Raw genomic sequence first — 25,966 nt, forward strand, 5'->3', positions numbered from 1 at the left:
AAGTGTGGAAAAAGCCCTATTTTTCCTCCCCTGGCTGATGACACAGGTAGGTTTCTGCAATAGTCTGCCGTCAGGTTAGATATTAGTAAAAACTTCTCAGAAAAAGAGGTAAGGCACTTGGTGGGAAGGCAGTGCCAATCCAAAGGAGCTCAGGTGCTTGCAATGCACCTGAGTGACTGGAAGGGGTGAAGTTCTAACAGGCAAACAGCTGGACAGCATCCAGCTGCTTCAAATGTAGTGGATCCCTGCCCTGAAAGATACTCCTTCAGATCAATCACATTATTAGAGGCATTCAGACTGCCTTTACAACACTGGCTGGCACCTCCTGTATGGACACAGGTGTCTGGTGTACAAGTGATGCAGGGAGATAGTTCCTCCTTATATTATTCACAAGTACAGAAAATGATGCACAGCACAATATCACAAACGTCAGGTCTAAATAGCCCACCAGAACTACTACTACTAGTGAGATTAGTGTTCAGTAAAAGTACGGATGTTTCCCTGTGAAACAACCTGATGTTAGCGTGGGCTCAAGCAAGAACAGTTCTCCAGTTGCTCTCACCTGTCTTGCTCTCCACCTTCGCAATGACGCTGCACTGTGGAGCATTACCTGCTCCCAAAGAGTGCAGTGCTGGGAATGGGAGAACTTAATGGAGCTACGAAGGGGCTGCAGTGCATAGGCCGAGGACAAGCTGCCGAGCCCAGGTGTGCTGGGCTGCACTTCGCTCCTCTGTCTGACCCTTCAGTAACAGCAGCGGCGGAGCCGGGCAAGTTGGGCTCTCGCTCAGCGATTTCCCAAGAGCGAAGGAAGAGACGCGGTGCTCCCGCCCTCCCCTCCGCCTCTCCGCTCCGTCAGGCCGCGTTTCGGGGGGGCGCGGCCGCGGGCTCCGCCGGAGGAAAACTACATTTCCCGGCACCCTTCCCCGCCGGCAACTCCCTTCCCCGCCCGGGCCCGAAGCCGCGCGGCGGCACTAGAGGCCCCGCCGCCTCGCCGCGCCCTCGCCTCCCGCGGCGGCCTCGCCCCCTGGCACCGGCGGCCGGAGCGGAGCCGCGGGGCGGGCGCCATGGCTGACGGCGGAGAGTCCGCGGCGGCCCCACCGGCGGAGGGGCGGCGGCCGGGCGGCTCCCCCGGCGGGGCGGAGGGCGCGCCGGCGGCCGTACCGCGGTTGCCGCTGGGCGGCCCGGCCGGGGCGGCGGGGATGTCGCTGCCGCGGCTGGAGAAGCCGATCAAGCAGGCCTTCTACAACACGGGCGCGCTGCTGTTCGCGGGGCTGTGCTGCGGAGCCGCCGTGCTGGTCTACTTCATCTTGGAGGCCTTCCTGCGGCCGCTGCTGTGGGCCGTGCTGTGCGGCACCTTCCTGCACCCCTTCAAGAGCTCGCTGACGGCGCTGGGCCGCCGCTGGTTGGGCCGCCTCCAGCGCTCCCGCACGCCCGTGCTGCTGGCCGCGCTGCTGCTGCCCCTCTGCTTCGCCAACTACGGCGTGGAGGCGCTGGGCGAGCAGGTGCTGCGGCGGCGGCGGCTCCTGCTGCTGCTGGGCGCCGGCGGGCCGCTGCTCTACGGGCTGTACTGCCTGGGCAGCTCGCTGGGCGTGCAGGTGCTGCTGGCCCAGGCCGCCCGCTTCATCTGCCAGGGGCTGGACTACTTCAGCAGCCAGTGGGTGAGTGCGGGGCCGGGGGGAAGGAGGGAGGAAGGGGCGGCAGCGGGGCTGGGCGCGGCCCGGCGCCATCTCACTTGTTGCGCGGCGGAGGTCGCGGGGACCGTAAGGCGGGCGGTGGAAGCGCGATGGGGCCGGCCGGGCGCTTGTGCTCCCAGGTGTCCCGCCGGGTGGTTTGAGCTGGTTGCGCCAGTGCGTTACTGCTGTAGAAAGGATGGGCTGGAGGGTGTGTGAAAATGGTAGGGAGGGATGTGCGTGGCTTTCTGCTCCGAAGGATCGTCGTGTGCTGGGAAGTGTCGGGGAGATGCGTTTAGTTCTTACATACTTGTACGGTTAAGACTGAGTAGGCAGGACAGGCAGGCGTTCTCTTTTTACGAAGAGACAAGTTACCAGCGTTTCTATTTACCTGCAGCAAAGCGGTGGGGGGACACGAGCGTGACTCGTCGGTACTGACTGGAAGTTTTGTTTAGTTGCTGTGCCATTACCTTGCTAAGCTTCAGGCTTCCCTCTGGGTTGGAGAACGTCTTATGTAGATGTGTTGTTGCTAGGCTGCGTGGCTTGGCTAAGTCCAGTCCCTTATTTGGACTTGGTTAATCACGCTGTAATGATGGCTGGTGTGTAGAAAGCTACCAGAAGATGTTAAGTAACTGTGGCTGAAGTGCACTACCCCATGGCTGTACTTGCTCACCGCAGGCTTGTTCAGCTGTGTCTGATTCTTCTACTTTATTCTGGTGTTTCTGAAGTGACCTTTCTGTTTGACGAAGTACTATAAGATTCTAATTGGGATAAAGAAAGAAAGTTCTCAGAACTTTCAGCCTCAAGTTCCTTGGGAGGCTAATAAGCCTTTCATCCCAAGCCTTGGGATGCGGGGCTAATGTCAGAAGAGCTAAGGTTGGTCTTCCTTAAGCAAACCTGTAGCTAGTGAGCTTGTGCTGGGACTCAAGGTGAAGGCTTTAAGTTGCGCCAGAGGAGGTTCAAGTTGGGTAATTAGGAAACATTCATTTGCTGAAAGAGTGGTGAGGCATTGGGACAGGCTGCCTGGGGAGGTGCTGGAGTCACTGTTCATGGAGGTGTGACGCTGCCCGATTCTCTTCCTGAGACACTATACAAGAAGAAACCTTGGCAGTCCCTTCTGTGAATGTCCTCTGCTCAGCCAGGCATCTCCTATACATTGCATAGTGTTTTCCTATTCCAGTTTCATAGACTTTTCCTCTCCATCACTTGTATGATCTCAAAGCTGCAGCAAAGTAACTTAATTTTATCCGTGCTGCTGAGGAGCCCTGAGCTTCGTCTGCCTTGATTTCAGTTAAGCGTTTAAAAGCTGCTCCATTTCCGTGTTGAATTGCAGGCCCGTGTTTGCATGTGTATGGCCTGCTTAGAATTCATGTGTATGCTTAAAGGTGATGCAGGCCCGTGTTTGCATGTGTATAGCCTACACTGGAATTCTGCATGTTGCAAATCGTTTGCTCCGTTGTTCTCTGGGATATGAATGGTTCTTCCTTTATATTACAGTGCACCAGAATTTGTTAGTAGATACTCTGTGATAAGCAAAAGGGATGTTCATCTCATTTTTTTTGTCCTTAATTTTAGCAGCCTACTAAACCAATCCAGATTTCCATGTTTAGAAATATTTCAGTATGCAACAAATAAATAGAGAATAAATAGGTTTTTTTTTTCCCCTTATCCGGTAGGAAACACTTTTATTTGCCAGGAACATAATGTATAAATAATTTAGTAAAAGCCTAAAGAAGATAAAGCATTGTACCTAGGGAATCCTAATCTTGGACTGTTGTGCCCGCTGTAGTTTTGCGAGAGGGATCTTGTATCCAGCTCTGTATGAAGGTACAGGAATTTTTTCTGCTTTCTGTCAGCAATTCAAGTTACTTTATCGTGATGTTCTGCAGTTGCAGCATGTTCAGGTGGTTCTGTTTGTTTATTTTTTCTCTAGGAGTCAAATGCTGGTGTTTATTTAGGAAATGGTTTGTTTTCTATAGACATCCCAGCAGATGAAATGAATTATACAGCCATTCTACACTGACTCTGAAGTTCATCTTCTGAGTAAATTCAATCCAATGTGGTAATAAAGGGCAGGATTCTCCAGAGTGAATTTGGTTACAGGGCTGTCCAGGTCTTTCTCCTATGGCTGATCTTTCATCCGTGTTTTGTTGTAAGTTATTGATGAAGTTCAGAAACATGTCTTGTCTACAGTATGAACTGTAGGCCTCAGAACCTGTTAGCTGAGCTGCATCTGAATGTACTAGGTACTGCTCATTTTATGCTGGTAGCATGCAGTAACAGGACTGAATTGGTCCTTTCCTAGCTGCAGCGTTAGGCAGATCTGGAAATACAGTTTTCTGTGACCAGTACGTTGGATGGAATATTGCTTAAAAAGGTGCTTTATGTCTTGGTCTGTCAACTGTGTAATTCTCCCTTTCAGGGAACTACCAAAGACATCCACCAGGGCTAACACCATTGTGCCGGCACTAGGTGTCAGCAGTCCTTAAGGCATCCCTTGCAGTCTGAAATACTCAAATGTGCTACCTGACAAACGTTGGGAGATGCAGGCGTCTATAATGTTCTGCTTCTGTAGTGCTGTTGGGGATCACTCGTGGAGAAGCAAAAGCCTCTATATTTTGCAGAGTTCACCTACTGGGCAATTTCTCTTTTAGCAAAGGAAAGGGTTAAGTCAGACTATCATGTTGGCATAACTATAGATGAGAAGAATGCAGTTCTGATTGTTGAAGTGTTCTTTTCGCTGTTCGTAACGGTCCTTTTGCTGTTTTGGTGTCACAACTTGTAAATCACGCAGTCAGGAACTGACTGTAAACGCGTGCTACCAAAACCACAGTTCAGGTTTGTTGTCACAACTCGGTAGAGATGATTTTGTAGAAACCACGTGTCCTGTTTAAAACAGGATGGAGAGGGGCAGGAAAAGACTAGGTGTTGTTTGTAGTGTTTTCCACCTTCTCCCTTCCACACCCACCTCAGCTCTGGGAGAACCTTCCAGGACTCACCTATCCTGAAAAGCCATATTAGTCTATTTAGATTTACGTGCACAAAGTGCAACTCTGGGTTTAAAGGTGACGCAAGTCTTGAGCCTAATGATGAATGCCATGTAAAGATGGATATTTTTTGCTATTTATTATTTGAACATGATATTGTTTGGGTTTTTTTTTCCACTTCTGAAAGGAGCGTTAGTATGAAACTGACCAATAAAACTTCAGCTGTGCTCTGTGGAATAAAACAAGAAGAGGAAGAAGTTAAGGTAAATTAAAGATCCATCTTTGGTTAAAATGGCATCATGAAACACTCTGTCTGGAGAACTTCAAATCCTGAATAGCTTTTTTTTAACAAAGGTTCTCGTAAGTAATTTTCCCATTGAAATAGGAAATGTGAACTGTAGGAGGGAAGTGTTAGCACCCATCGCTGCAGGTTTCTGTATCTTAGTCTAATGGATTTCCTTACATTCATGGCACAGGAAATGTTGCAGAAGACACAGTAAATGCTTTTAACTCGTGCGTGACGGTATTGATTTTGAAGGTTAGTTCCTGCCTGACTCTGAATTCCAATTGTAAGTTCCTAATTGAGTGGCTTCAGAAAGCTGGAATCTTGCTGAGCACCAGGCTTCTGCTTCATCCGGTTTAGTGGTCACGGCATGTTGAAATCCAAGGCATTTAAATGGTTATATATTGTAACTGGCGGGTTCTAGAAGCAGAAGTGGTGCAGGTTTCTATTCCCGTGAGGGTAGTACAAGGAATAACTTGTGTACAATTACTTGCACTTTATTAGAAGAAATCACAACGTCACTTACTTACTTAGGTGATATTTAAAATATCCATTGTTGTCGTAGAATGGTTTGGTTTGAAAGGGACATCTAAACATCATCCAAATCCACCTTTGAGTCCCCTAATCTGAGAAGTTTGCATGTGAGTGCATTTTTTGTACTCATTTTCACTCCTGTCAAATGGAATTCTCAGTAACGAAGGTTTCCTTAGCGAAGGGGAGGATGAGTTTGCTCTTAAGTGGTTGGTAGCATTCCCTGTGCGGGAATTTGGTTTGGTTACGTTTTTTGGTCTTTGTGTCTGCTGGACAGAAACTCCCTCTGAACCGAAGGCCTGTGATGCTTTCTTCGTTCTGCTTAACTGCGTGTTGTGAGGTCTTGTGTACTGTGGAAGAAACAGAAAAGCTTTGTAAAATTAATTTCGATTCTGAAAACTGGGATAAAAAAAAAACTGGGTCTGCAATTCCTCGCTTACCTTGTTATCTATTTTCTCAGTTAGAAAAACATTTTCAATTAGATAAAGAAAACATGTTTGTCATGGCAAAGAGTTGGCTTTTACTCATGCGTGTAAGGCCTTACATGGATTCAGTTCTTAAGAACGTACTTTTCTGCTCAGCTTTTGCCATCGCTCCTCGTTCCTTTGCTAGTGAGAAGGCAGAGGTTAGAAATCACGTCACAAGATCTCTTCGTCTGCTACCGTCATCTGGCGTAATCACAGAATTGTAGGGGTTGGAAGGGACCTCTAGAGATCATCGAGTCCAGCCCCCCTGCCAAAGCAGGCTCCCTACACCACGTCACACAGGTAGGCGTCCAGGCGGCTGCTTTAAAGCTTGCGAAACAAGCATGGAGTGCCTGAGAAGGCTCTGTATGTGTGGGATGACTGCTGCTGATTGCAAAAGCCTAAAATGATGAAATTCCCTGTTCTTATAGGGATTTGTATGAGACCTAGGTATTTATATGCTTGAGACAGCTTGCTTGGAAACATCCCCCTGTCCTGTTGATTTACGATTTGATTTTGAAAGCAAATGATAATTGTATGGTGTGTAGGAGAGGTGTTCCTCTCCTACATGTCCATCAGTAAGAAAGAAGGGAAGCACTGCTTTCGCTAGCAGTGAAGTATTAAGTGAACTCAGTTGTAAAGCCTTAAAGATTAACCTGCTGGTACCACGAATGCACTGTGTAAATGAAAAGTGGAGTTTATTGTAAAGAGTTGAGGAGTAAGAGAGAGCTCGTATATGGGAGTTGTTAATATTGAGATTGAATAAGCTTTTAAAATGTAGAGTAGATGGCGAAAGGCATCTGTGAATAACTTCTGTTTAATGAACAGTTAACGGCAGCTAATGTGTTTTGCAGTATCTGTAGAGTGTGCGTTACCTGGTTAACTGTACCTGCATAAATCACATCTGTGTGCATTGCGGGTTAGCATGGCTTGTGTATCCACAGTTCAATTTAATTTCAGTGAAAGTACAGTGTCTTTTATTCTTCATTTCCATGGAGACAATTGTTGCAGTGGTCATGTAATAATAAAGAGGCTGTCACTGTGCTTATAGCCAAAATGTTTAGAGACCATTCGGGGAAGGAAAAGGGGGAAAGTTATGTAGGAGTCACTTAGAGGGTTAAATAAACAGAAAATTCCAAAACTCAGAAACAAATTGTTGCCAAGTTAGAAAGGGATAAAATCCTGGTCTTTGTCAGTGTGAGTTAATTCGCTCTGTCAGCTGCTTTCAGCCGTGAATTGTTAGAAGGCGGCTACTCCGGTTCCCATTCAGTACATCCCGTGTAGCATAGGGAAGCACTACTGAGTTTTGAGAGTTGCTTTGCTGTAAGGTGAACTGGTGGTGAGCTGATCTCACCACGGTATCATTGAGGTGAAACCTCTTGAACCAGCCAGAAGGCCGCACGGTTCGTTTACAGGCATTGGGGGTTGTTACTGTTTGATTTCTAAAACAAAATGACTGATTTATTCTAAAATAATCTCTTTCTCTCTAATCAATAGAAGTTAGAGGTGCTTCTACTTGGGTCATTTGCTGAGCTTTGAGAGATGAGCATTGATGAACAGAACAGGAGTAAATATTCAACAGCAAAACCCACGTGCACTAGCTTAGTTCAGCTACGTGCATGGCTAAAGGCAATGGAGCATGTTTTAGTTTGCTGGCTGTTAACCAGAGCCTCCCACTCTTTGTTTATTTTTCATTGGAGGATCTAATTGATTGAACTTACCATGTCCGTTGCAGGTAATTTTTCACTGAAAGTTAAAAAAATTGTCTCCAATGTAATATGCATCACACAGATGTATGGCTGATGTTAAGGAAAAGGGTGTTGTCTTGGAACTGAGTTCTCTCTTGCAGTCGTGCTGTAATATGACTTCTGGATGAATTTGATTAGAAACCTGTATTGCCTTTATCACGCTGCTGTGGGCCAAAGCTGATTTCATATTTATTTTAAGTCTTAATGCCTAGGACTTGTAATAAGTTTTAGGCTTTAGTCTTTGCTGGAGCAGTCCCCTTCACTGGGGCTCTGCTTCTTACATGCCATAAAGCAGAATAGAGGTGAATGCTCTTTCTTTGTGTTCTGCTGTTCTGCCTAATTGCTTGTTCTCTATCTCTGCCAGTGCATTCTTAGCTTTGGCAGTGAAGTCTGATTCAGCAAATGCAGTTAATAGCAGCTCTGTTCAAGCTTTGTTGGGGTTTATGAATTTATGAATGGGAATTCAAAGGTTTTCTTAACTGGTTGTGGATAGGGAGTCAGAGTGTTGAATTTGGGGCAGAAGCACCTCATACATATGAGATAGTGCATTCTTATTAAATATATTGAAATGTTTTACAGGTTTTAATCCTTCTTATTTCACCTCTTCTACTGCGTATTGGCTATTTCCTGCAAAAATCTATGGTTTCTGCGTTCTGCTTTTTTTACATTTTCAAGTTTAAATTCTTCATCTCGAGATTTAATTACAGAATTCTCTCTTGTCGTTAATCTGATAAACAGATTTATACCTGCTTTTTACAAGCAGCATAACCAGAATGATGGTACTCGATTTGTTACTGCAGAACCATTTTATGGCTTCAGTGGAATGAGTTTTGATCAAATTCCATGTGACAAGTTATTTTGAAGTCATGACTTCTGTGAGTGAAAGCTGCTGGCGAGCAGCATTTTTGTTTTTATTGTCCTTCCTAATGACTGTCTTTGGTATAAAGATCCTTTATTCCTTTGAGCTGGAGCACAGAAACTGGCAAGTTGTGCTGTGGTGGACTAGCTGGTGCCCTGCTGGCTCTGTGTCTCCTAAGGCCTCACTGGTGCTGCTGCTGGCCCTATGTCATTTAGACACAGATCTTTCCCTGGTAGTTCCAGAGTAGGTGCTTGGACTCCGCTGGATAACCTCCTTCAGGGTTTCTGTCAAGCAAAGAGTGTATTCCTCCTCATGTTCAAATCGTACTGATGTCAGGCCGAAGGCATGTGTGGCCTTATCTCCTTACACTTCGCACCGGCTTTGCACTCCTCTTGTGTGCAGGCTGAAGTCCTGTGCTTGATCCTTCTTTAAGAAGCCTGTGTTTCGGAATTGGAACCTGACATCAAACTCCTCACTAGACCAATGGGGGTGTGTGTGCGCGCAGTTAAAACTGTACTGTGTATGTGTACATAATTGCGTGTCTTTTTCTTACAGATATGGACACTGGTAGTTGGTTACCTGCTGATGGTTTCATTCAAATGGAATGTAAGCACCGAGCGTTACCTGAAAGCAGTTTCTGTCCCTGTTTGGATCATGCTGCTCTTTCACTTAGGTGAGTAACAAATTATATTTCTAGTGTGTCTGTATGTAAAATAGATTTAATAGTAGTACTAGGAGCAAGAAAGACCGTCTGTGTCAGCAGTCATTAAGCAAGTCTGTATCAACAGTAGCAAATAAATTTATCAGTAGTCTGTGTAATCTGTAATGCAAACATAAGATTATAGTAGAAAGTAAGACTATAGTAATTGATTTTACATATTTAATAATATCAGATTACATTATCATATGACTTTATGGTGACAGTGTTATGCAAGTAATAAAAACCTATGATGATGAAGGATTTCAGAACATATTCCGTGATTTACTTTGCTTCAGCAGCAAGTTTCAGGTATTATGATGAGCACATAGGCGTGCTTTACTGAGGTTTGTAGCTGCAGATAGTGATTTTGCATTACTTTATGTTTGGTGGTCATGTATTTTCTGGAAATAGTACATGAAAAGTTGAAACCCAAGAAGGCACTGCTTGATAACCATTCTAGAGATCTAAAATAAATCCATATTATTATTATTATTATTATTATTATTATTTAGGAAAGGGAATTTGGCTTGCCTCTGATTTCTGAAAAGTTTTTACCTCATGTGTATCTTAATGTAATTTTATCAGCATAGTTTAGGGTCATCAGTGACAATAGAAATGGTAATAACTTGGCTTGTTAAAGAGAAACTTGCTCACCTGCTTTTCCTATTCTTCCATGGGAATGCAGGAGTCATGTTAGTTTTATGACACTTAGTTTCTGCCTAGATTTTTCTTTGGTAGTGGAGCGCTTACCTTGGTTTTCTTAAGTGTAGTGATTATTAATACTCTAATTTTTGTGGTTGTCTAAAATACCATATTTTTCAGCTTCTGTCGCAGGTTCCTGGAGAATTCCTGTGTTCCTGGTTATAGTTGTTCTGATGACTGTAGGCATGTTGCATGAGCAGCAGAATGGAGAGGAGTCTTCTGGTAAGAAATGGATCTGTTTCTTCCGTAATGGAGACAGAGGATCAGGGAAGTCAAGAATCTGGATTGTATTACTGTGAATTCAGTATCATGTGAATTGGAAGAATTTACTCTAAGATTTTAGTACTTTTATTTCAGAGTGGTTTATGTGTGCTGAAGTGAATCTCCAGTTCTTTACAGAAAATCTTTGAAGTGCATAGTTTCCTTTTTGTGGCAAAGTAGTGACTCATTATCAAGCCCCATCCACCTGTAACTACAGTTTAAAATATATTTCTATAATTAAACGTTGGAGAATCCTATATGTAGCCTCAAGCATAAAGAAAGCTCAGGAAATAGGGAATCAAAGGCTAATTTAGAAAGAAACGATCAGTGTGGGTTTAGTAGCTCCTGTAATGTTGTGTGTGAGAGAAACTGAGACAACTCCATCCAGCAAGCTTACTCTATCTAATCGTTTCTGGTTAATGCATGTTTTACGGTTTGTGTTTAGACTCCAAGAAAAAATGATTTTCTCCTGTTGCAAATAATTTTGGATATAAATAAACGTCATCTGTTCCTATCTAATAATGTTGCATGGCTACTTTAGGAAATTTCTTTCCTGTTTTGCTTTTATTGTTTTCCTGAATGTCGTCATCATCTTGGTTAGTAAAATTGACTATCTGCTGTAGAGATTTTTAGATTAACTGAACTGTCAGCAACTGCAAATGACTTTGTCAGTATCAGCTCACTAGCAAGGGAAGTGTAAATAATTGCTTTTGTGTTTTGCTTCCAGTTGTATTGTAGTACTGAAATTAATAGCACTCATTTGTGTTTGATAACATTGACTATAGACAAGACATGTTATAAACTACCGGTATCTATCCGTATAATTTGTTTTATATGACAACTTCAGTGGCTATCAAGAAACACATAAAGCATCTTAAGACTTTTTTGTTTTGTTTTGTTTTTAAATGACATACGTATATATTTTACAGGGGCAGAGCTTCCTGGTCAGATGATTTCCATTGCCGCTTCAACAATTGCCATGGCTATTTCCGTGACAGAAGATGAATCCAGTAATGAACGTTCCTCACAACCCTCAGGTGACTGAATTCTCTGTAAGACATTTAAATTTGCTCTGACGGCATGAAATTGGAGGGAATAAAGAACAAATTTCAAAATAGGCCCTCTGTTTTTCATTCCTAACAAAATAGCACATTTGTACTTTATCAAAGTGATTTCTCTGTTTTGAAGAAAATGCTAAGAAGGAAATATATAAAAACCAGTTTTCAGATTATAGTATGTGTCTGTTTGTGCATGTAGGAAAAGCTAACTAGCAGATTTTATTTTCCAAGTGAGGGCATTTTTTCCTCATCTTTATTATTTTATATGCTTTGTTTACTTTTCTCTTTGATTTCTTGTCTGTTACAAGATATAACTAAGGTACAGCAGGTACAAGCAGGTACAGACAGGAATAACATTTCTGTACATCACAGTGACAAAGAAACTTTGCTTTCTTTTTTGACTGGCATGATAAGTGTGTCTTTCCTTTAGTGAGTTTACTTGAGAATGTAGCTGGAGTCGTGATATTTCACTTGCCACAACAGAAGTCTATAAGAAATGGCTTCAAAGTCTTGCAAAGAGGATGTTCAGATATCCATCACTGTTTTTGAGCTTTACCATCGTTTTTTTTCTGAGTAGGCCTTTATGGAATGGCGTGGGATACTTGAAAAATAAGCTATTATGGAAACCTGACAATTGAAAGGTTTCATCAATTTCCTGTGAAACAGGTCATTCAGCTTGACAGAATACAAGCTTCCAAAGCATCTACTTGAAATTGGCTGTGTCTGAGTGGTCTACTTGAAGACAGGATGTTCTTATATGCTCTGTAATGAGGGAATTGTGAAGAGGAGGAAACACTGAGTGTGCAAGAGAGAATCCCTTGAGCACGCTGTGTTAAAAGTGTCTAAAGAGCGGCTGTTGTGAAACTATAAAGTTACTTCAGCAGTTGGATAAAAAACAGTTGATCTCTTCAGAAATGTTTTGTTGAAACAAACACTTGCGAATTTTAAATATGTCAGTGTAAACTGTACTCGAAAACAAACTTGTTTTTTTAAATATGAAAAGGATGACTGTAGACAGCTTACTCTTTTCTCATCCTCATTTCTACATTGTACAAGACTATAATGAAGATAAATACAGAACACCGTGGACATATCCTGAAATTTGGGAATGGAGCATTGTGTGGCAGCCTTCTTTTATCTCTCTTTCTTATATTTAATTCTGGGAGTGAGTGGTGTTTTTTGCCTGGACTTTGAACATACGGTTAAGAGGCAGTCTCCCACAGTTCTGTAGTGTAAATGGTTATGGTTTTCTTTATTGTTTTTGGTTTTGTTTTTTCTTTTTTTTTAAACTTACACGTTAGTTTTAATTTCTTGGAAAGGGTCCAGAGGGAAGGCCACTAAGATGATCAGAGGGCTGGAGCACTTCTCCTATGAAGAAAGGTTGTGGGAACTGGGCTTGTTTAGCCTGTAGAAGAGAAGGCTCTAGGGAGACCTCATTGTGGCCTTCCAGTACTTGAAGGGAGCATATAAACAGGAGGAGGAATGGCTGTTTGCATGGGTTGATGGTGATGGGACAAGGGGGAATGGTTTTAAAGTAAGACAAGGAGGTTTAGGTTAGAGATTAGGAGGAAGTTTTTCCACCCAAAGGGTGGTGAAGCACTGGAACAGGTTGCCCAAGGAGGTTGTGGATGCCCCATCCCTGGAGGCATTCAAGGCCAGGCTGGATGTGGCTCTGGGCAGCCTGATCTGCTGGTTGATGACCCTGCACACAGCAGGGGGTTGAAACTGGATGATCACTGTGGTCCTTTTCAACCCAGGTCTTTCTGTGAATCTATGATGTAGTCACCTGAATGGCTGTTCTGATGCTAAGAAGTCTGTGTGTTTGGCATGGGAAGAATACTATGAGGTCGTTGGCAGTGTCAGTACAGTTTTGCTTAAAGCATTTAGAACTGCATTCTGAAAAAGGTGTTGTATCTTAGGATTTCCAATTTTGTAGCCTTTTTTTTTTCTTCTCCCTGCCTTCTTTCTTTTCCTGTCATCTTATTCCTACATGTGTTTTGCATTCTGTGCAATCTGCTTGTGTTCATAGAGTAAGTGATATGTTCATAGTCTAAGTGATAAACTGTAAGAGGGTGATTGAGTTTAATTTGCATTATTCAACATTATTGTTGCTGTTATTTAGTTTTTTTTAATAGAAAAAATACATCCCAGCACACTTTTCGTTGCTGGAAGGGGTAATATTCTTTTCTTCTTTCACAGAAGTGACAGTACTAAGTGCTTTTGGGGCAGAAAGTATCAGATAACTTTCATCTTGAGACAAGGGCTTCTCTGAATTAAATTCCTTTGTTTTTTATTTTGGCTTTTAGAATTGTCTTCCCTTTGAGTTTCTGCTTGTTGTCACATTACTTCTTACTTTTATTATGGCAATTTTGGAGGAAAAAGAAAGGTGTTGAGTAAGTTGAATAGTTGGGGAGAATTCTCGATTGTGAACACACTGCTTTCTTTAGTGTATTACAAGCTTGATCTGGTTGTGCTTTTTTTTTTTTCCTTCTTTAAATTGCATGGTACAGGGCAAAGATAGACCTCTCTTTCTATATGTGGTGAGGTACTGGAACAGGCTGCCCAGGGATGTCATGGATGTCCTGTACCTCGAGGTGGTCAAGACCAGGTTGGATGGGGCCCTGGGCAACCTGATCTAGTATACGTGGAAGTTTGGTGGCCCTGCCAGGCAGGGGGTTGGAGCTTCATGATCCTTGAGGTCCGTTCCAACCTGGGTCATTCTGTGATCTGTGATTCTTATGACAGTAACATGTTGCCTGTCTTTTTAGGAGAGCTTCCCCCTTGTGAAAAATTATATCTTGGGTCTTTTTATCCAAAGTGTAGCTCATATATGAGAGAGCTGGCCTTCACCTGTTAGAAACGTGAGCGGATTTGCTAAGAAGCACTCCACCTGAGCCATCTGCTGTGTTTGGCTGCTTGCTGAGCTCCTTTCAGACTGCCTCCTGTAACCCTTTTAGGAATATTCACCAGATATGTTACCTTCAACCAGCTGATGTTTCTGTTATCTTTCAGTATCTGTCAGTTAGTTGAATCAGTACATCTGTTCTGTGGTATTAGCAAGCTTGCAAAATGCTTATAAGCTTTAAAAGTAGTTCCACTTTCTTGTAGGAAGACCAGTGCAGATTTCTAAAACCAAAGAAGAGTGTTTATCAAGTGTGTGGGGTGTGAATTGCATGTGTGAAGTGTGTGGGCTTTTTTTTTGTTATTGTTTGTTTAATTTTAAATGTATGCAGCATATTGCAATACAGTTTCTAAAGCACTTTTTCTTCATGTGGGGGAAGTGATTGCTGTTGATGTGACACAAATCCAGTTTTCATTTTTACCTGCTGTGTATGACACAGCAAATTACCTTTTTTTCATTAGCTTGGAGTGACTTTTCAGGTTTTCTTGTATCCCCATTCTTCCTTTACGGCAGTAAATGGTTTTTATATAATGTTGCATGGGAAACTTCCCCATTTTGCCTGAAGGGTCCAAGCATGGGGGTACAGTAAAAGCTGATACTGGTGTTCTCAGAAAGAGGTTGTCCTATTTACAAGAACTTTGAGTTGGATATAGTATTTTTACCTGAAGTTACTATTTGCTGTTCATTCTTAAACAACTTCATTCTTAACCTTTCACCTCACATTTATTTTCAAATTGAACTTCATCTTTACTGGTTTATAAATGAATGACAGTGTTTGCTATCTACTAACCTGTGCTTGCTTTAGACAAATCAGGATCACAGTGAGTGCTGTGTTTGTAATGTGAGCATTCAAAAAAGTGTATTGAGAAGATATAAGCTTCCTCTTTCACTTATGCTCTTTTCTGTTTAAATGGGTTTTGAGCAAATCTGAGTTTCTTTTTGAGTACTTGAAAAGATTTAAGGCAAAAATTTCTGCTTTCCAGAGGTTTCTAGAGTTTGTGGTCATTTGCTAAAGTACATTTAGCTCTCAATTAATAGAGGCTGTAGCATCTCTTCTCTGTTCCTTCTCATACTGTCTGGCATGGTGTTGTGTGATGGGGGAAGGCTTATTGCAGCCCCATTCTAGCTTTTCAAGACACAGATCAGTGTCAAGGCTGTCCCTGTCACTTAGTGAAATTGCGAAGAAATGAAAAAGGCAACAACAGGATAAGTTGGCTGTAGGGAGCAATATTCTGTTCTGCAGTGAAGATTAATGTGATAACTTCCACTTCTTTGCTTTTGTTTGTTTTAGGTGCGACAGAAGGTGCTCCACCTCCACAAGCTTCATCTTTCTCCTCCTCTGCCTCCTCTTCCGGAAACAGACAAAGACCTGAGATCGGTTCTTTTCTTAAAAAAAAGAAAACAAGTGACGTTTACTTCGTTACACTTGTGTGGGCAATTGTTATTGTCCAGATCTGGCTAAATTTGTGGATTGTGCAGCTATTGCCAGTGCCCTTTGCAGGTATTAATACAATTACTATACGTGTTTTTCAAATGATGACTTTGGATAGCTGTGGGCTTTGTGTAAAGTGAAGTAAAAGAAAAGATCTATAGGCTTATAGAGTTTTTAAGTTTAAAGCCTTTTAATGATTTTCTATTTTCAAGTGTTCAGAGTTCAAAAGCATCAATGTTTTCTATGAACTGTAGTTTCAAATAGGATGAAATGTGGGCTGTCTGTTACTGAGTAGTGGACAACTGTCATTGTAGAATTGCTTTGTCTGTTGACTGTCGTTACTATGTACGTTACCTGGAATAATGTAGTGCCACACCTTAGATTTTAGGAATGCTTTCAGTGTGGAGTACGTTTGTTTTTCTTCCTCTTGATGTCTTGTCTTTCATGTTTCTGTACATATTGACAGAAAACATTTTTCACTGTTATTCACTGTTGGAGTACAACTCATGCATCTGTTTTAATTTCCACTAAAAATATGTTGCTAGGTTCTGTGAACGAATCACAAGATAAATTTGATTCTAATTCTAGCTCTCAGGCTAATTGGCTTTGTCACTTGATGTCTGTGCATCTGTTCTGCTACATATCAAGAAAGAATGGAATATTTGATAGCTGTCTGAAGAAGCAATTTAAAAGCTGAATGCCACTCTAGTTGTCTTTCTTGGAGGGGTAGGTAGGGAAGATAGGAACTCTAGAAATAGGTCTGGCCTGCTGTAAACAAAGTGAGTTGCCAGATTTCTTTTGGCTTTTCTCTAAACTTCCACCATTTTTTGTGTATCTAATACTGTTTACCCTTTTTCCAAGTTTTGTGGGTGGGCTCCAGCAAGCAGCAAAAGTATCCTAAAACTGCTTACTCTTTCCTTGTTCTTCAGTGTGGGCTTATCCGTAGGCTGTGTTGCCCCTGGGGAGGCATGACTTTAGCACTGCAATTCCTCTGGGTGCGCCTGCTCCCTTATGGGACACTTCTGCTCCTCTGGCCTTTTTGTTTCTTTCTCCTCCCTGTTTGCTTATTTCCTCCCTGTTCTCTTCTGTGTTCTTCCTCCTCTCCCTCTCTAGCTTTTTCTGCTCTTTCTTAAAAACGCTTTCGTGGAGGCAGCATATGTGGCTGATGGGCTCAGCTGTGTTCTGCTGTGGGCCTGCTGAGGAGCTGGCTGGAACCATCTCAGACTCTTTCCTGGTTTCTTTCCATGGAGGCCACTCTGCTACCTGGTACACAATGACATTATAGGCTTTCCAGTCTCCTGAAAATATCAAGAATGATGTAATCATTGGAAATAACTGCTTGGCTGGGAGGGAAGAATGGACACAATAATTCTGCAGTTAGGCTGACAATGGTGGTTGGTTGTCCCTAAGTTTAAATCAGCTACCTGAGCAATAAGCTCAAGCCAAAATAGAAATGTTGAGAATGTTTGTGACCTACTGTCTTAGGAGGAATACCGGAGCAGTCAGTGCTTTTTCTTAGCCATGGACAATGAATGTAACTCAGTCACAACAAAAATGTTGTGAGAAGGCAGTATAGTGATGTTCACTGATGTTGACCTGGTATTGTCTTGCTTTAAGATCTTTCACTTGTTTGTTCTGTCAAATATATATTTCACTTTTTCTCCTGACTCTTTATCCTGATATAATTTCAGCCATGTAATTGACTATTGGATGACTTGATACCACGTTTGCAGAGAGCGTACAGTCAGTTACTTTAGAAGATGCCGTTTAAATGTTTGTATTTAAACAATAGTAAAAGTTTAGAATTCCATTTCAAATGTTTGGTTCACTTCTTGTAAAATGCAAACTTACCCTGTTTTGCCATCAGTTTAATTACCATCAGTGGCATTCTGTCACACAAAGCTTCAACCTACAAGTTAGGTGCTGTAGTAGGTTAGTTAGGCTAGCACTGACACTTCTTCCCTGTTTGTTTACCCTGTGATCTCTATGAGAAAGCTTCCTAGATTATTTAAGAGACTAAATCCTGTGTTTGCCACATGATGGTGCCAGAGGCAAGCAAATCAAATCTCAGTGAATTATTGAGTGAGCTCTTCATATACCCGAGTTACTTCAAAACAATAGGCTTTTGTAGAACCTTGATAAATGCACCGTGGGTGTTAAAAGTTTGCCTTTGGGGCCATGGAAGTAATTTTGGATATCTCCATGTAGAAACATAATGAGTGTTTCGCAGGACGGGAGGATTGTCATAGTATGGAAGTGTGGCAGTAAGTAATGCATCTCATTTGGAGGGGAAAAAATTCTTTTTAAGAACTGTGTTTGAATCTAGTGATGGGGAGTTCGGTATCAAATATTGCAGTAGATGTGATATACGGGATTGTGTAATGTTTTTAGTGAGTCTCATGCTTTCACTGATACTCTGATAATATCAGTTGTAGTACAAAGGGTGAATAAAAAAGAATTTAGCAAAAATATCAGGATGTTAAGGGCCCATTGGCTTCTGAGGAGAGTTTTGCATGTAGCATTCTTTCTTTGCTTTCACATTTTTTTTTGTGATTCTTTACTAGTTTTGAGTATATATTCAGTAAGCAAAGGAGGGCAGAGATGTCTTAGGAAAAGATTTACATAGAAGCCTCTGGGCAGTACCTTATTGGAAGTAAATAGATACCTGTGTGTTGGTTTTTTATGTCCTTAACTGTAATGCTAGACTTTTCTAGCGTTTCTAAGTACAGTGTAACTACATTAGGAATATTAGAGAAAAGCCATTTGTGGTAGCAAAACGCATGTTTTCAAAAGGAAAGGGAAGAGCTGTTCATCATGTTGGAGTGGGTCCAGAGGAGCGCCATGAATATGATCAGAGGGCTGGAGCACAGCTCGTGTTTTTCAGCCTGGAGAAGAGAAGGCTGTGAGGGGACCTTATAGCGGCCTGCCAGTACCTGAAGGGGACCTATAGGAAAGCTCAGGAGGGACTTCTTATAAGAACAGGTAGTGACAGGACAAGAGAAAGTGGCATTAAGCTGGCAGAGAGTAGATTTAGACAAGTTATTAGGAAAAAATCCTTAACTGTGACGGTGATGAGACACTGGAAGAGGTTGCCCAGAGAGGTTGTAAATGCCCCTTCCCTGGAAGCATCAAAGGCCAGGTTGGATGGGGCATTGAGCAATCTGGTCTAGAGGGAGATGTCCCTGCCTACAGCAGAGGGGCTGGAACTACATGATCTTAAAGGTCTCTTTCAAACCAAGCCATTCTGTGATCTGTTTCTTTTATCTGGTTTTGAGGAGCGGCATAGATTTTTCTGAAGCTTTTTGTGATGATATTCAAGCCCAAGATACAGAGCTGATCTTAAGATGATGTTTTAAGTGTTTAATGTCAAAAACCATCAGTAGTTGTATTTCAGTTGAAGGTTTGTATACTTGCTTTGTGATCTGCTCTCAGTCCCTTGATAAAAGATGTAGATTTAGCAGAATAGAAGGCCAAAAGCTAAAGGAATGAGTGAAGAACTTATTTTACGTGTAACGTGCTAATAAGTTCTGAGTGTGATATCTGTGCTGTGTGTGTGAACATATGATAAACCCACTGTACTGGAATCACGGATTGGCACCTGCTTATCTTAGGCCTTGCTGAAATCTTAGATACCTCAGAAGTGCCCATGCACTGCGCTCTTTTCTTGTGCAGTTTGAATTCAGTGTCTGTGAAGTGAATGAGGAGATCAGTAGCAAAATCACTTCAAAATTCTGAAGGTGATTTCTAGTGAGAAATAAAACTTTCTTTTTTTCATAGGTCTTCCATACTGGCATAGTTTTGTGGTGCTCCTCTGAAAATCACTAATCCTTTCATTTTCTTCTTGTGGTTGCAGTTTGGGCACTAAAGAAACTTGTGGTTCATTTTGGAGTTTTGAGTTTCATGGCAAAACGTTGCAAAAGTTGGTGGCAACTTGTTGAAAGCTTTGTGAAAGAACGTCAGGAAGCTCTTGCTCCACGTCCCATCAGAGGGCTTGGAAGAGTCATGCTGAAGCTTGACAGTAAGGTATTTCTGCTTACTTTATTAAGCAACTGAAAAAATCTGTTTTGTTCTGTGTTAACTGTAACATGCTGAGATGCCTTAACTCCAAAACAAGTGTCTGTCACTAATAGAAATGTCTGTCATGTAAAAGTGTATCTGTCTTACCTTTAGATCTCATCTCTTCTGTCACGGCTCACACTGAAGTACACGTTTAACTTTCGTTCAATGTATGCAGAACCTGACAGAAGTCACTTATAGAAGTCAAGTTAGCTTTAGAGGACTCCTTATCTAAGTCCTGCAAACGTCTTAAAGTTTGTTCTTTTTATCTGGTTGCAAAGATTTTGAAGTTAAACTGAATGAACTCAGATGTGAAAGATGAAATGTTACTTCTTTTGTGCGGACTTAAGGGTCTGAGCTAGCTTGAATGCATTTGTTTATACTATATGGACAAGTAGTTGTTGAGCAAGGTAGCGTGGTAAAGAATGGAGGCTTTCTTTTCTAGAAGATGAAATATGATGGATAAGGGAAAGACCTGTAGAGTAAGACTTCTGTGATCGTCTCACTTCCTTCATCCCCTTCAAAATGCACCCTATATGCATTGCAAATTGCAGGGTCAGAACGCTCCATAAATTTTATGAAGGCTCCTCCTTTCAGAATTATGAGTTTTCACTGAATGATGAATGATTTTGTTTGTAATAGTTTTGCCAGTTTATAAGAATGTACTTTCTGTACCAGTTCTGTCGAATTATTCTTGCTTTAGAAAAATCTGTTACCTCAGATTTTCAGTAATGTCAGGTCCTGCACCCTGTAAGTAAATTTGTTAAAGTATTTACACCTGGACAAATACCTGCAGATAATACCTCTGGGTTCCTACAAGAAAAGGAGGCATTGGAGCTCAGACCTAGTGGGTAAAAGGATGCCAAAAGGTCAACAGAAGATTTAATGGGTGTAGGAAATAAGTAACAGTTCCACTGAGTTAATTGAGGAACAAATTGAAAAAGAAAAGCCTTTTCAGAATACAGCTATGAACAAGTTGAAGGGGTTTTCAGAAGACAGTGGGGAAATGTGTTAAGGAGGAAAAAAGTTTACAGTATACAAAGATTTTTACTAAATGCTTCTGTTTTGAAAGTTAGCAGACTGTCTGGACAGAATAGTGTATGTCTTGTATTTATTGTGTTATAGAGTTTAGTGTTCTTGTATCACAGAACTACATGATAAAGGATGTTTCCTAATTCTATTAAGCCTCTTTTTCCCTGCAAAAGGTAGGGTTTTTGTCCTAATGTGCACCAGAACCTCCCACTCTTCAGCTTAAATGTACTGAAGGTCAGTTTATACTTGTATTGTTCTTGTCTAAGCAAATGAACAGTGTGGGCAAAATACATTACTTCATCTTTCCTCCCCTGTTTTTTATCTAACAGTCATACTCCTGTGTCTGTGCTCTGTGTTAAAACCATCCAAGCTCTTCTAGCCATTAGAAGAAATGCGTTTGATATTCTGCATGATTGTATTGTCCTTGTTTGTGCCTGCAGTAATTCACATGTCTCATGGGTGACTGGAGTTAACGTGTGGGCTTCAAGTATTTGTCACACTAATGCTTTCATGATCTTTTAAGTTCTACTGGATATGGTTATTCTGTGCCACGTAGGGTCAAGAATTGATCTTATCTCCAAGAATTTGGGAAGCAATGCTAGTAAGGTCATACCCATTTTTTAACTAAAATAACTTTTTAAAATAACAGCTAAAAAAAAAGACATGCTGTTCTTTTTCATTGCTCATTAGCTCCTGGTTATATTATTGGAAATGCAGACAAATTTGAATTGAAGTGATCATATCAAAGATAAATTGGGAGTTGCTTTTCGTTTTCATTCTAAACGATAGGTCAGGATCTGCTCATACATACGGGTCTGGTTTACATATGGGCTATGGAAACAGCATCATTACTGTATTCATTAGTCCATAGTTGTAGATTTGGCCGCTGGAGCTGATGGACTCAACAATTCAAATGCGGAGGTTTGCTGGAGGAAGGAGAGAAGGTTTTTGTTGTCATCTGTCTGTTCACTTTACAGCTTAGTAGCATCGTGCATGTTCTCATCAAGTCATAGAATCATAGAATTACCCAGGTTGGAAAAGGCCTTGAAGATCATCAAGTCCAACCACAGCCTAACCATAGTACCCTAACTCTAACAGCCCTCTGCTAAATCATATCCCTGAGCACCTCATCCAAACAGCTCCTAAACACATCCGGGGACGGTGACTCAACCACCTCCCTGGGGAGCCTATTCTAGTACTTGACTACCCTTTCTGTAAAGAAGTGTTTCCTAATGTCCAACCTAAACTTACCTTGGTGCAAGTTGAGACCATTTCCCCTTGTTCTGTCACTTGTCACCAGTGAGAAGAGACTTGCCCCCGCTCTCACTGTAAGCACCTTTCAGATACTGGAAGGGAGCAATAAGGTCTCCCCTCAGCTTCCTTTTCCCCAGACTAAACAGCCCCAGCTCCCTCAGCCTCTCCTCATAGGGTTGATTTTCCAAGCCCTTCACAAGCCTTGTGAAGGCTTCCCTAGTCCTGCTCACCACACCATTCCTGATACAAGCCAGGATGCCATTGGCCCTCTTGGCCACCTGGGCACATTACTGGCTCATATTCAGCTGACTGTCCATCAGCACACCAAGGTCCCTTTCCATGTGGGAGCTTTCCAGCCACACCTCCCTGAGCCTGTAGGGTTGCCTGGGGTTGTTGTGACCAAAATGCAGGACCTGACACTTGGCCCTATTGAAACTCATGCCATTAACCTTGGCCCATTGATCCAGTCTATCCAGGTCCCTCTGTAGTGCCCTTCTCCACTCAGGCAGATCAACACTCCCTCTCGTCTTGGTGTCATCTGCAAACTTACTGAGGGTGCACTCAATTCCTTCATCCAGATCATCAATGAAGATGTTAAACAGAACAGATGTTAAACGTTCCTGCACTGAGCCCTGGGGGATGCCGCTTGTGACCGGCCGCCAACTGGATTCCACTCCATTGTCCACAAAGAGTCAAGAGCCAATAGCTTGCTTCAGTCTGATAAAATTAAAACAACAACAACAACAACAAACAACACCATAGTCTTTTTACATGGTGACTGTAGCTTGGCTTCATTGAATTCTCCAGGTAGTTTGGTGGTGTAATCAGAGGGTCTGCGCACACTACTCTATTCTTGATATATTGTTGCATGCATCCTTTCTGATAGACTTCAACAAGTCACATGTTTATTACGTAGTGCTTTTAGATAGAGCATACTAGAATTTTATAATAAGAGGTCTTCAATAGGGTGTTTGGACTTTGAATAAAAAGTTATTTTAGGAATTATTTTCATAGACATATAAGACCGCATAAGTGGTTTTCCATTAATTAACTGGAAAAGCTGCTGTAGCCTTATTTCTTTTGAATGACCGGAATCTCAGTTTTAAGCTTAATACTCTATTTTTAAATGTAAAATGATCCTATTTATTAGAACAACTTAAGTATAGGTATTGGTAAGATAATAGGCAAGTAGACCCCCCCCAGATTTTCTCTTAAGCGTTAATTAATAAAATGATTGTTATTTTTAGCATGTGATGTTTTTTCTTGGTTATTGTGTTTATCATTTAATTACAGGAGGCAGGAATTATGTAAAAGCGCCAGAATTTCACATTCTGCTAAAAGCTCAGGCTGAGACTGAGGCTCTAACCTTTGTTATACATTATGCCATAGGCGAAGAAGGAAAATAGAAGGAAATTGTACAATATCGGTTTGAAGCTTTTGAAGCTTTGCCGTCCCTTTTTCCACTACTGTTCTGCTTTCCACAAGCATGCTAAAGCCATACAACTACACAGGAAAACTGGGTGCTTTGTGATGTCTTTTATGTTCAGATTTCCTGGTGTTTATATTTCCTTGTAAATCTTGCTTCTGATAAAAAATTAATCAAAACTGAGTGGTGTTTTCTGTTTTTTCTTTCTTTTTTTAATTAGAATTTTTTTGTTTTCATTGGGAGCTAATATGAGTTCTGGCTGTTGGTGAAAACTCACCCTAGCTTAATTAAGAGTTTAATAGGCTTTCTTGTGTCCAAGGAGGACCAAACTTAACTTTGTTTCTTCTTAACTTCTCACACAGATGAGTAACAGCATTAAAGCTTTTCCCTGTTGTTATGCTAACTGACTACTAATAACAAGATAAGAGCGTAGCCCTATAGAAACCAGACCTTCAGAAAGTGTACTTAAGTGCTTTATGTGAGAATTAGTAAAAGGTAAAAACGAATTAGAACAACACAGTTGTACAAGACAGAAAATGGTCTGTGTTTTTGTGTGTATGTCAGATTTCTTTCCATGTCGAGACATTAAATGTGAATGTTGTAATAATATGAATGTGGAACTAAAAAAATATTTCTGAACATCCCTATTATGTCTGCTGTTATAACAAATGAAACTGCCGGGATGGGAATATAAATGCAGTCATTAAATATTTCATGTTAAGTTTTGGTGTTTCAGTAATGTGTCCTTGTTGGGGTGCAAATCCTATTCTGAAATCAGAAATGTTAGCACTCAGAATAATGACCAGGTTAAGCTGATTGCTCTGTTAATGTCCTTGTTTGTTTTTACCTGTTATATCTCCCTTTGTTTAAAAAAAAAAAAAATCACGTTAAATGCAAGAACCTATATTTTACTGTTGAAGTTTTTACACTCCTTTCTTCCTATTACAAGTTAATTTTGTGTCTGAAACAATTTCATTTCCATTCTGTGGGTGACTGCCTGCCTCTCATTGCTTTCCCTTCCCTCTATTACTGCATTTTTCAATAATTTTCCACTGTGTTCTTGTCTTTTTTCCCCTTTTCTTCCATCTCCCTCTGCCACTGACAAGCTGTGGCACTGGCTTAATAAGAAGGTAAATAAACAGCAAAATTGTGATTCCAACTAATTGATTCTGCGGTGTTGGGGAGGTTTTTCGCAGCATGAACACTCCTTAACATGCTTTGCTTCTTAGTTTTCTCTCCCGATTGTTTCTTTTCCAGCTCTTGACATAAGCTACGGAAGGTCATATAATTCTACCTGATCTCTTGTTTTCTACTAAAATAAATGCATATAGCTACACGTTTTGTACAGGAGAATATTGCATTAGCTTTTCAAGTGGTAGTTTGATTTAGTAGCACTTGTATTTCAAAATGGTTGATCTCCTCCTACTCCTCACTTGTGTGCTTGACAAAATGAGTTAGTTCCCTGACTAGACATCTGTTCTCTGCTCAGGGGAAGCATCAGTTATATGAATTAATGTGGGAGTGGAGAGGGTTAGGGCTTGAAGTGCAGTCTTGAATCTAGGAACATGGATGCTTGCACACGGGGCATTGCATGGTTTTGGTCTGTGCTTTTAATGTCTCACTTTGAAGTGTCCAATTGGCCTGTATATTTAGTGATATCATAGCACAAGTGAAATGAGAGTACCGAAAATGAAAACTGTTGAATCCAATGGCACTCTGAAGAGAAGTGATTGCTAGTTAGAAAAAAAAAAAAAACAACAAAAAACACACACCAAAACACAACCCGCAAATATTGGTATAGCTAAAATAATAGTGTGTATCTGGGTTTTAAGAGTATGTCATGTGTTATATATGAAATGTACTCCTCAGTTGATGTGGTTCATCTTAATCAGTCCTAGTGGACTATAGCTGTTCAGGGAGCCATCAACCCAAGAGAAGTTGAAACTGAGTCAGTCTGTGTTTGGCCTCAGGTGTGACTGAAGTCTGAAAAACTCAATGCGGTGATATGTCTGAAACCTGTGCAGCACCGCTGTTGCATGTGTACAACTGAAGAACCCTAGAGTTTTGGCAAGGAAAATTTAGGATGTGATAAAACGTATGAAAACTACGTAACTGAGAGGGAGAGGAAAAAAATTAAGTACTATATGTAGAAATGGGCTATGCTCTCAGCAGCAACCTTTGTCCTTACTTATCACTTCAGAACTACTGAGCTAATCAGAGTGCTTTCTTGGTTTATAAACAGCTTTAATTTTTGATCAACCACCTATCAATTCTATTCAGATACAACTGAAGTAGAAGCCGTAAACCTGCCTTACATGTTTTAAGGATAGCTGAAATACCTTTGTTGTGAGTGATGCTGAAAACAAATAGAGCAGAATAGTAGAGCGCGTAGGCCATGAAGGGCACTTACACAACCCTCCACAAGGTTCTTTTAAACAATTAAAGGAGGGTGGGAAGCTGAAGTCTGCTGGATGACAAATGGAGTGATGCTGCAAGTAATTACAATGAATTCAGTATGTTTAATAGCAAGTATTTAACCATTGAGCTAGGACTGCGTATTTGGGAGGATTTCTGTGTTCGTAAGTAAGAGGATAGAGTTGC

The 25,966-nt window shown here is 41.4% G+C and overlaps 1 protein-coding gene across 3 annotated transcripts in view; it reads left to right on the forward strand.

Annotated features, from left to right (window-relative positions):
* Nucleotides 1-849: 849 nt before the first annotated feature.
* TMEM245 (transmembrane protein 245) overlaps nucleotides 850-25,966 on the forward strand; it is an 80,005-nt gene continuing 54,888 nt past the window's right edge. Inside the window, exons 1-7 of one of the 3 annotated variants that reach the window (XM_072329133.1) lie at nucleotides 850-1,658; nucleotides 9,098-9,215; nucleotides 10,065-10,166; nucleotides 11,135-11,242; nucleotides 15,457-15,666; nucleotides 19,451-19,620; nucleotides 24,472-24,495. In XM_072329133.1, coding sequence (XP_072185234.1) covers nucleotides 1,065-1,658; nucleotides 9,098-9,215; nucleotides 10,065-10,166; nucleotides 11,135-11,242; nucleotides 15,457-15,666; nucleotides 19,451-19,620; nucleotides 24,472-24,495 — 1,326 coding nt within the window. In that variant the 5' untranslated portion in view covers nucleotides 850-1,064. The remainder of the gene's footprint in view (nucleotides 1,659-9,097; nucleotides 9,216-10,064; nucleotides 10,167-11,134; nucleotides 11,243-15,456; nucleotides 15,667-19,450; nucleotides 19,621-24,471; nucleotides 24,496-25,966) is intronic. The other 2 variants (XM_072329131.1, XM_072329132.1) reach the window with 2 other exon arrangements.

Source organism: Excalfactoria chinensis, chromosome 2, assembly GCF_039878825.1.
Source record: "Excalfactoria chinensis isolate bCotChi1 chromosome 2, bCotChi1.hap2, whole genome shotgun sequence".
NCBI lineage: Eukaryota > Metazoa > Chordata > Aves > Galliformes > Phasianidae > Excalfactoria > Excalfactoria chinensis.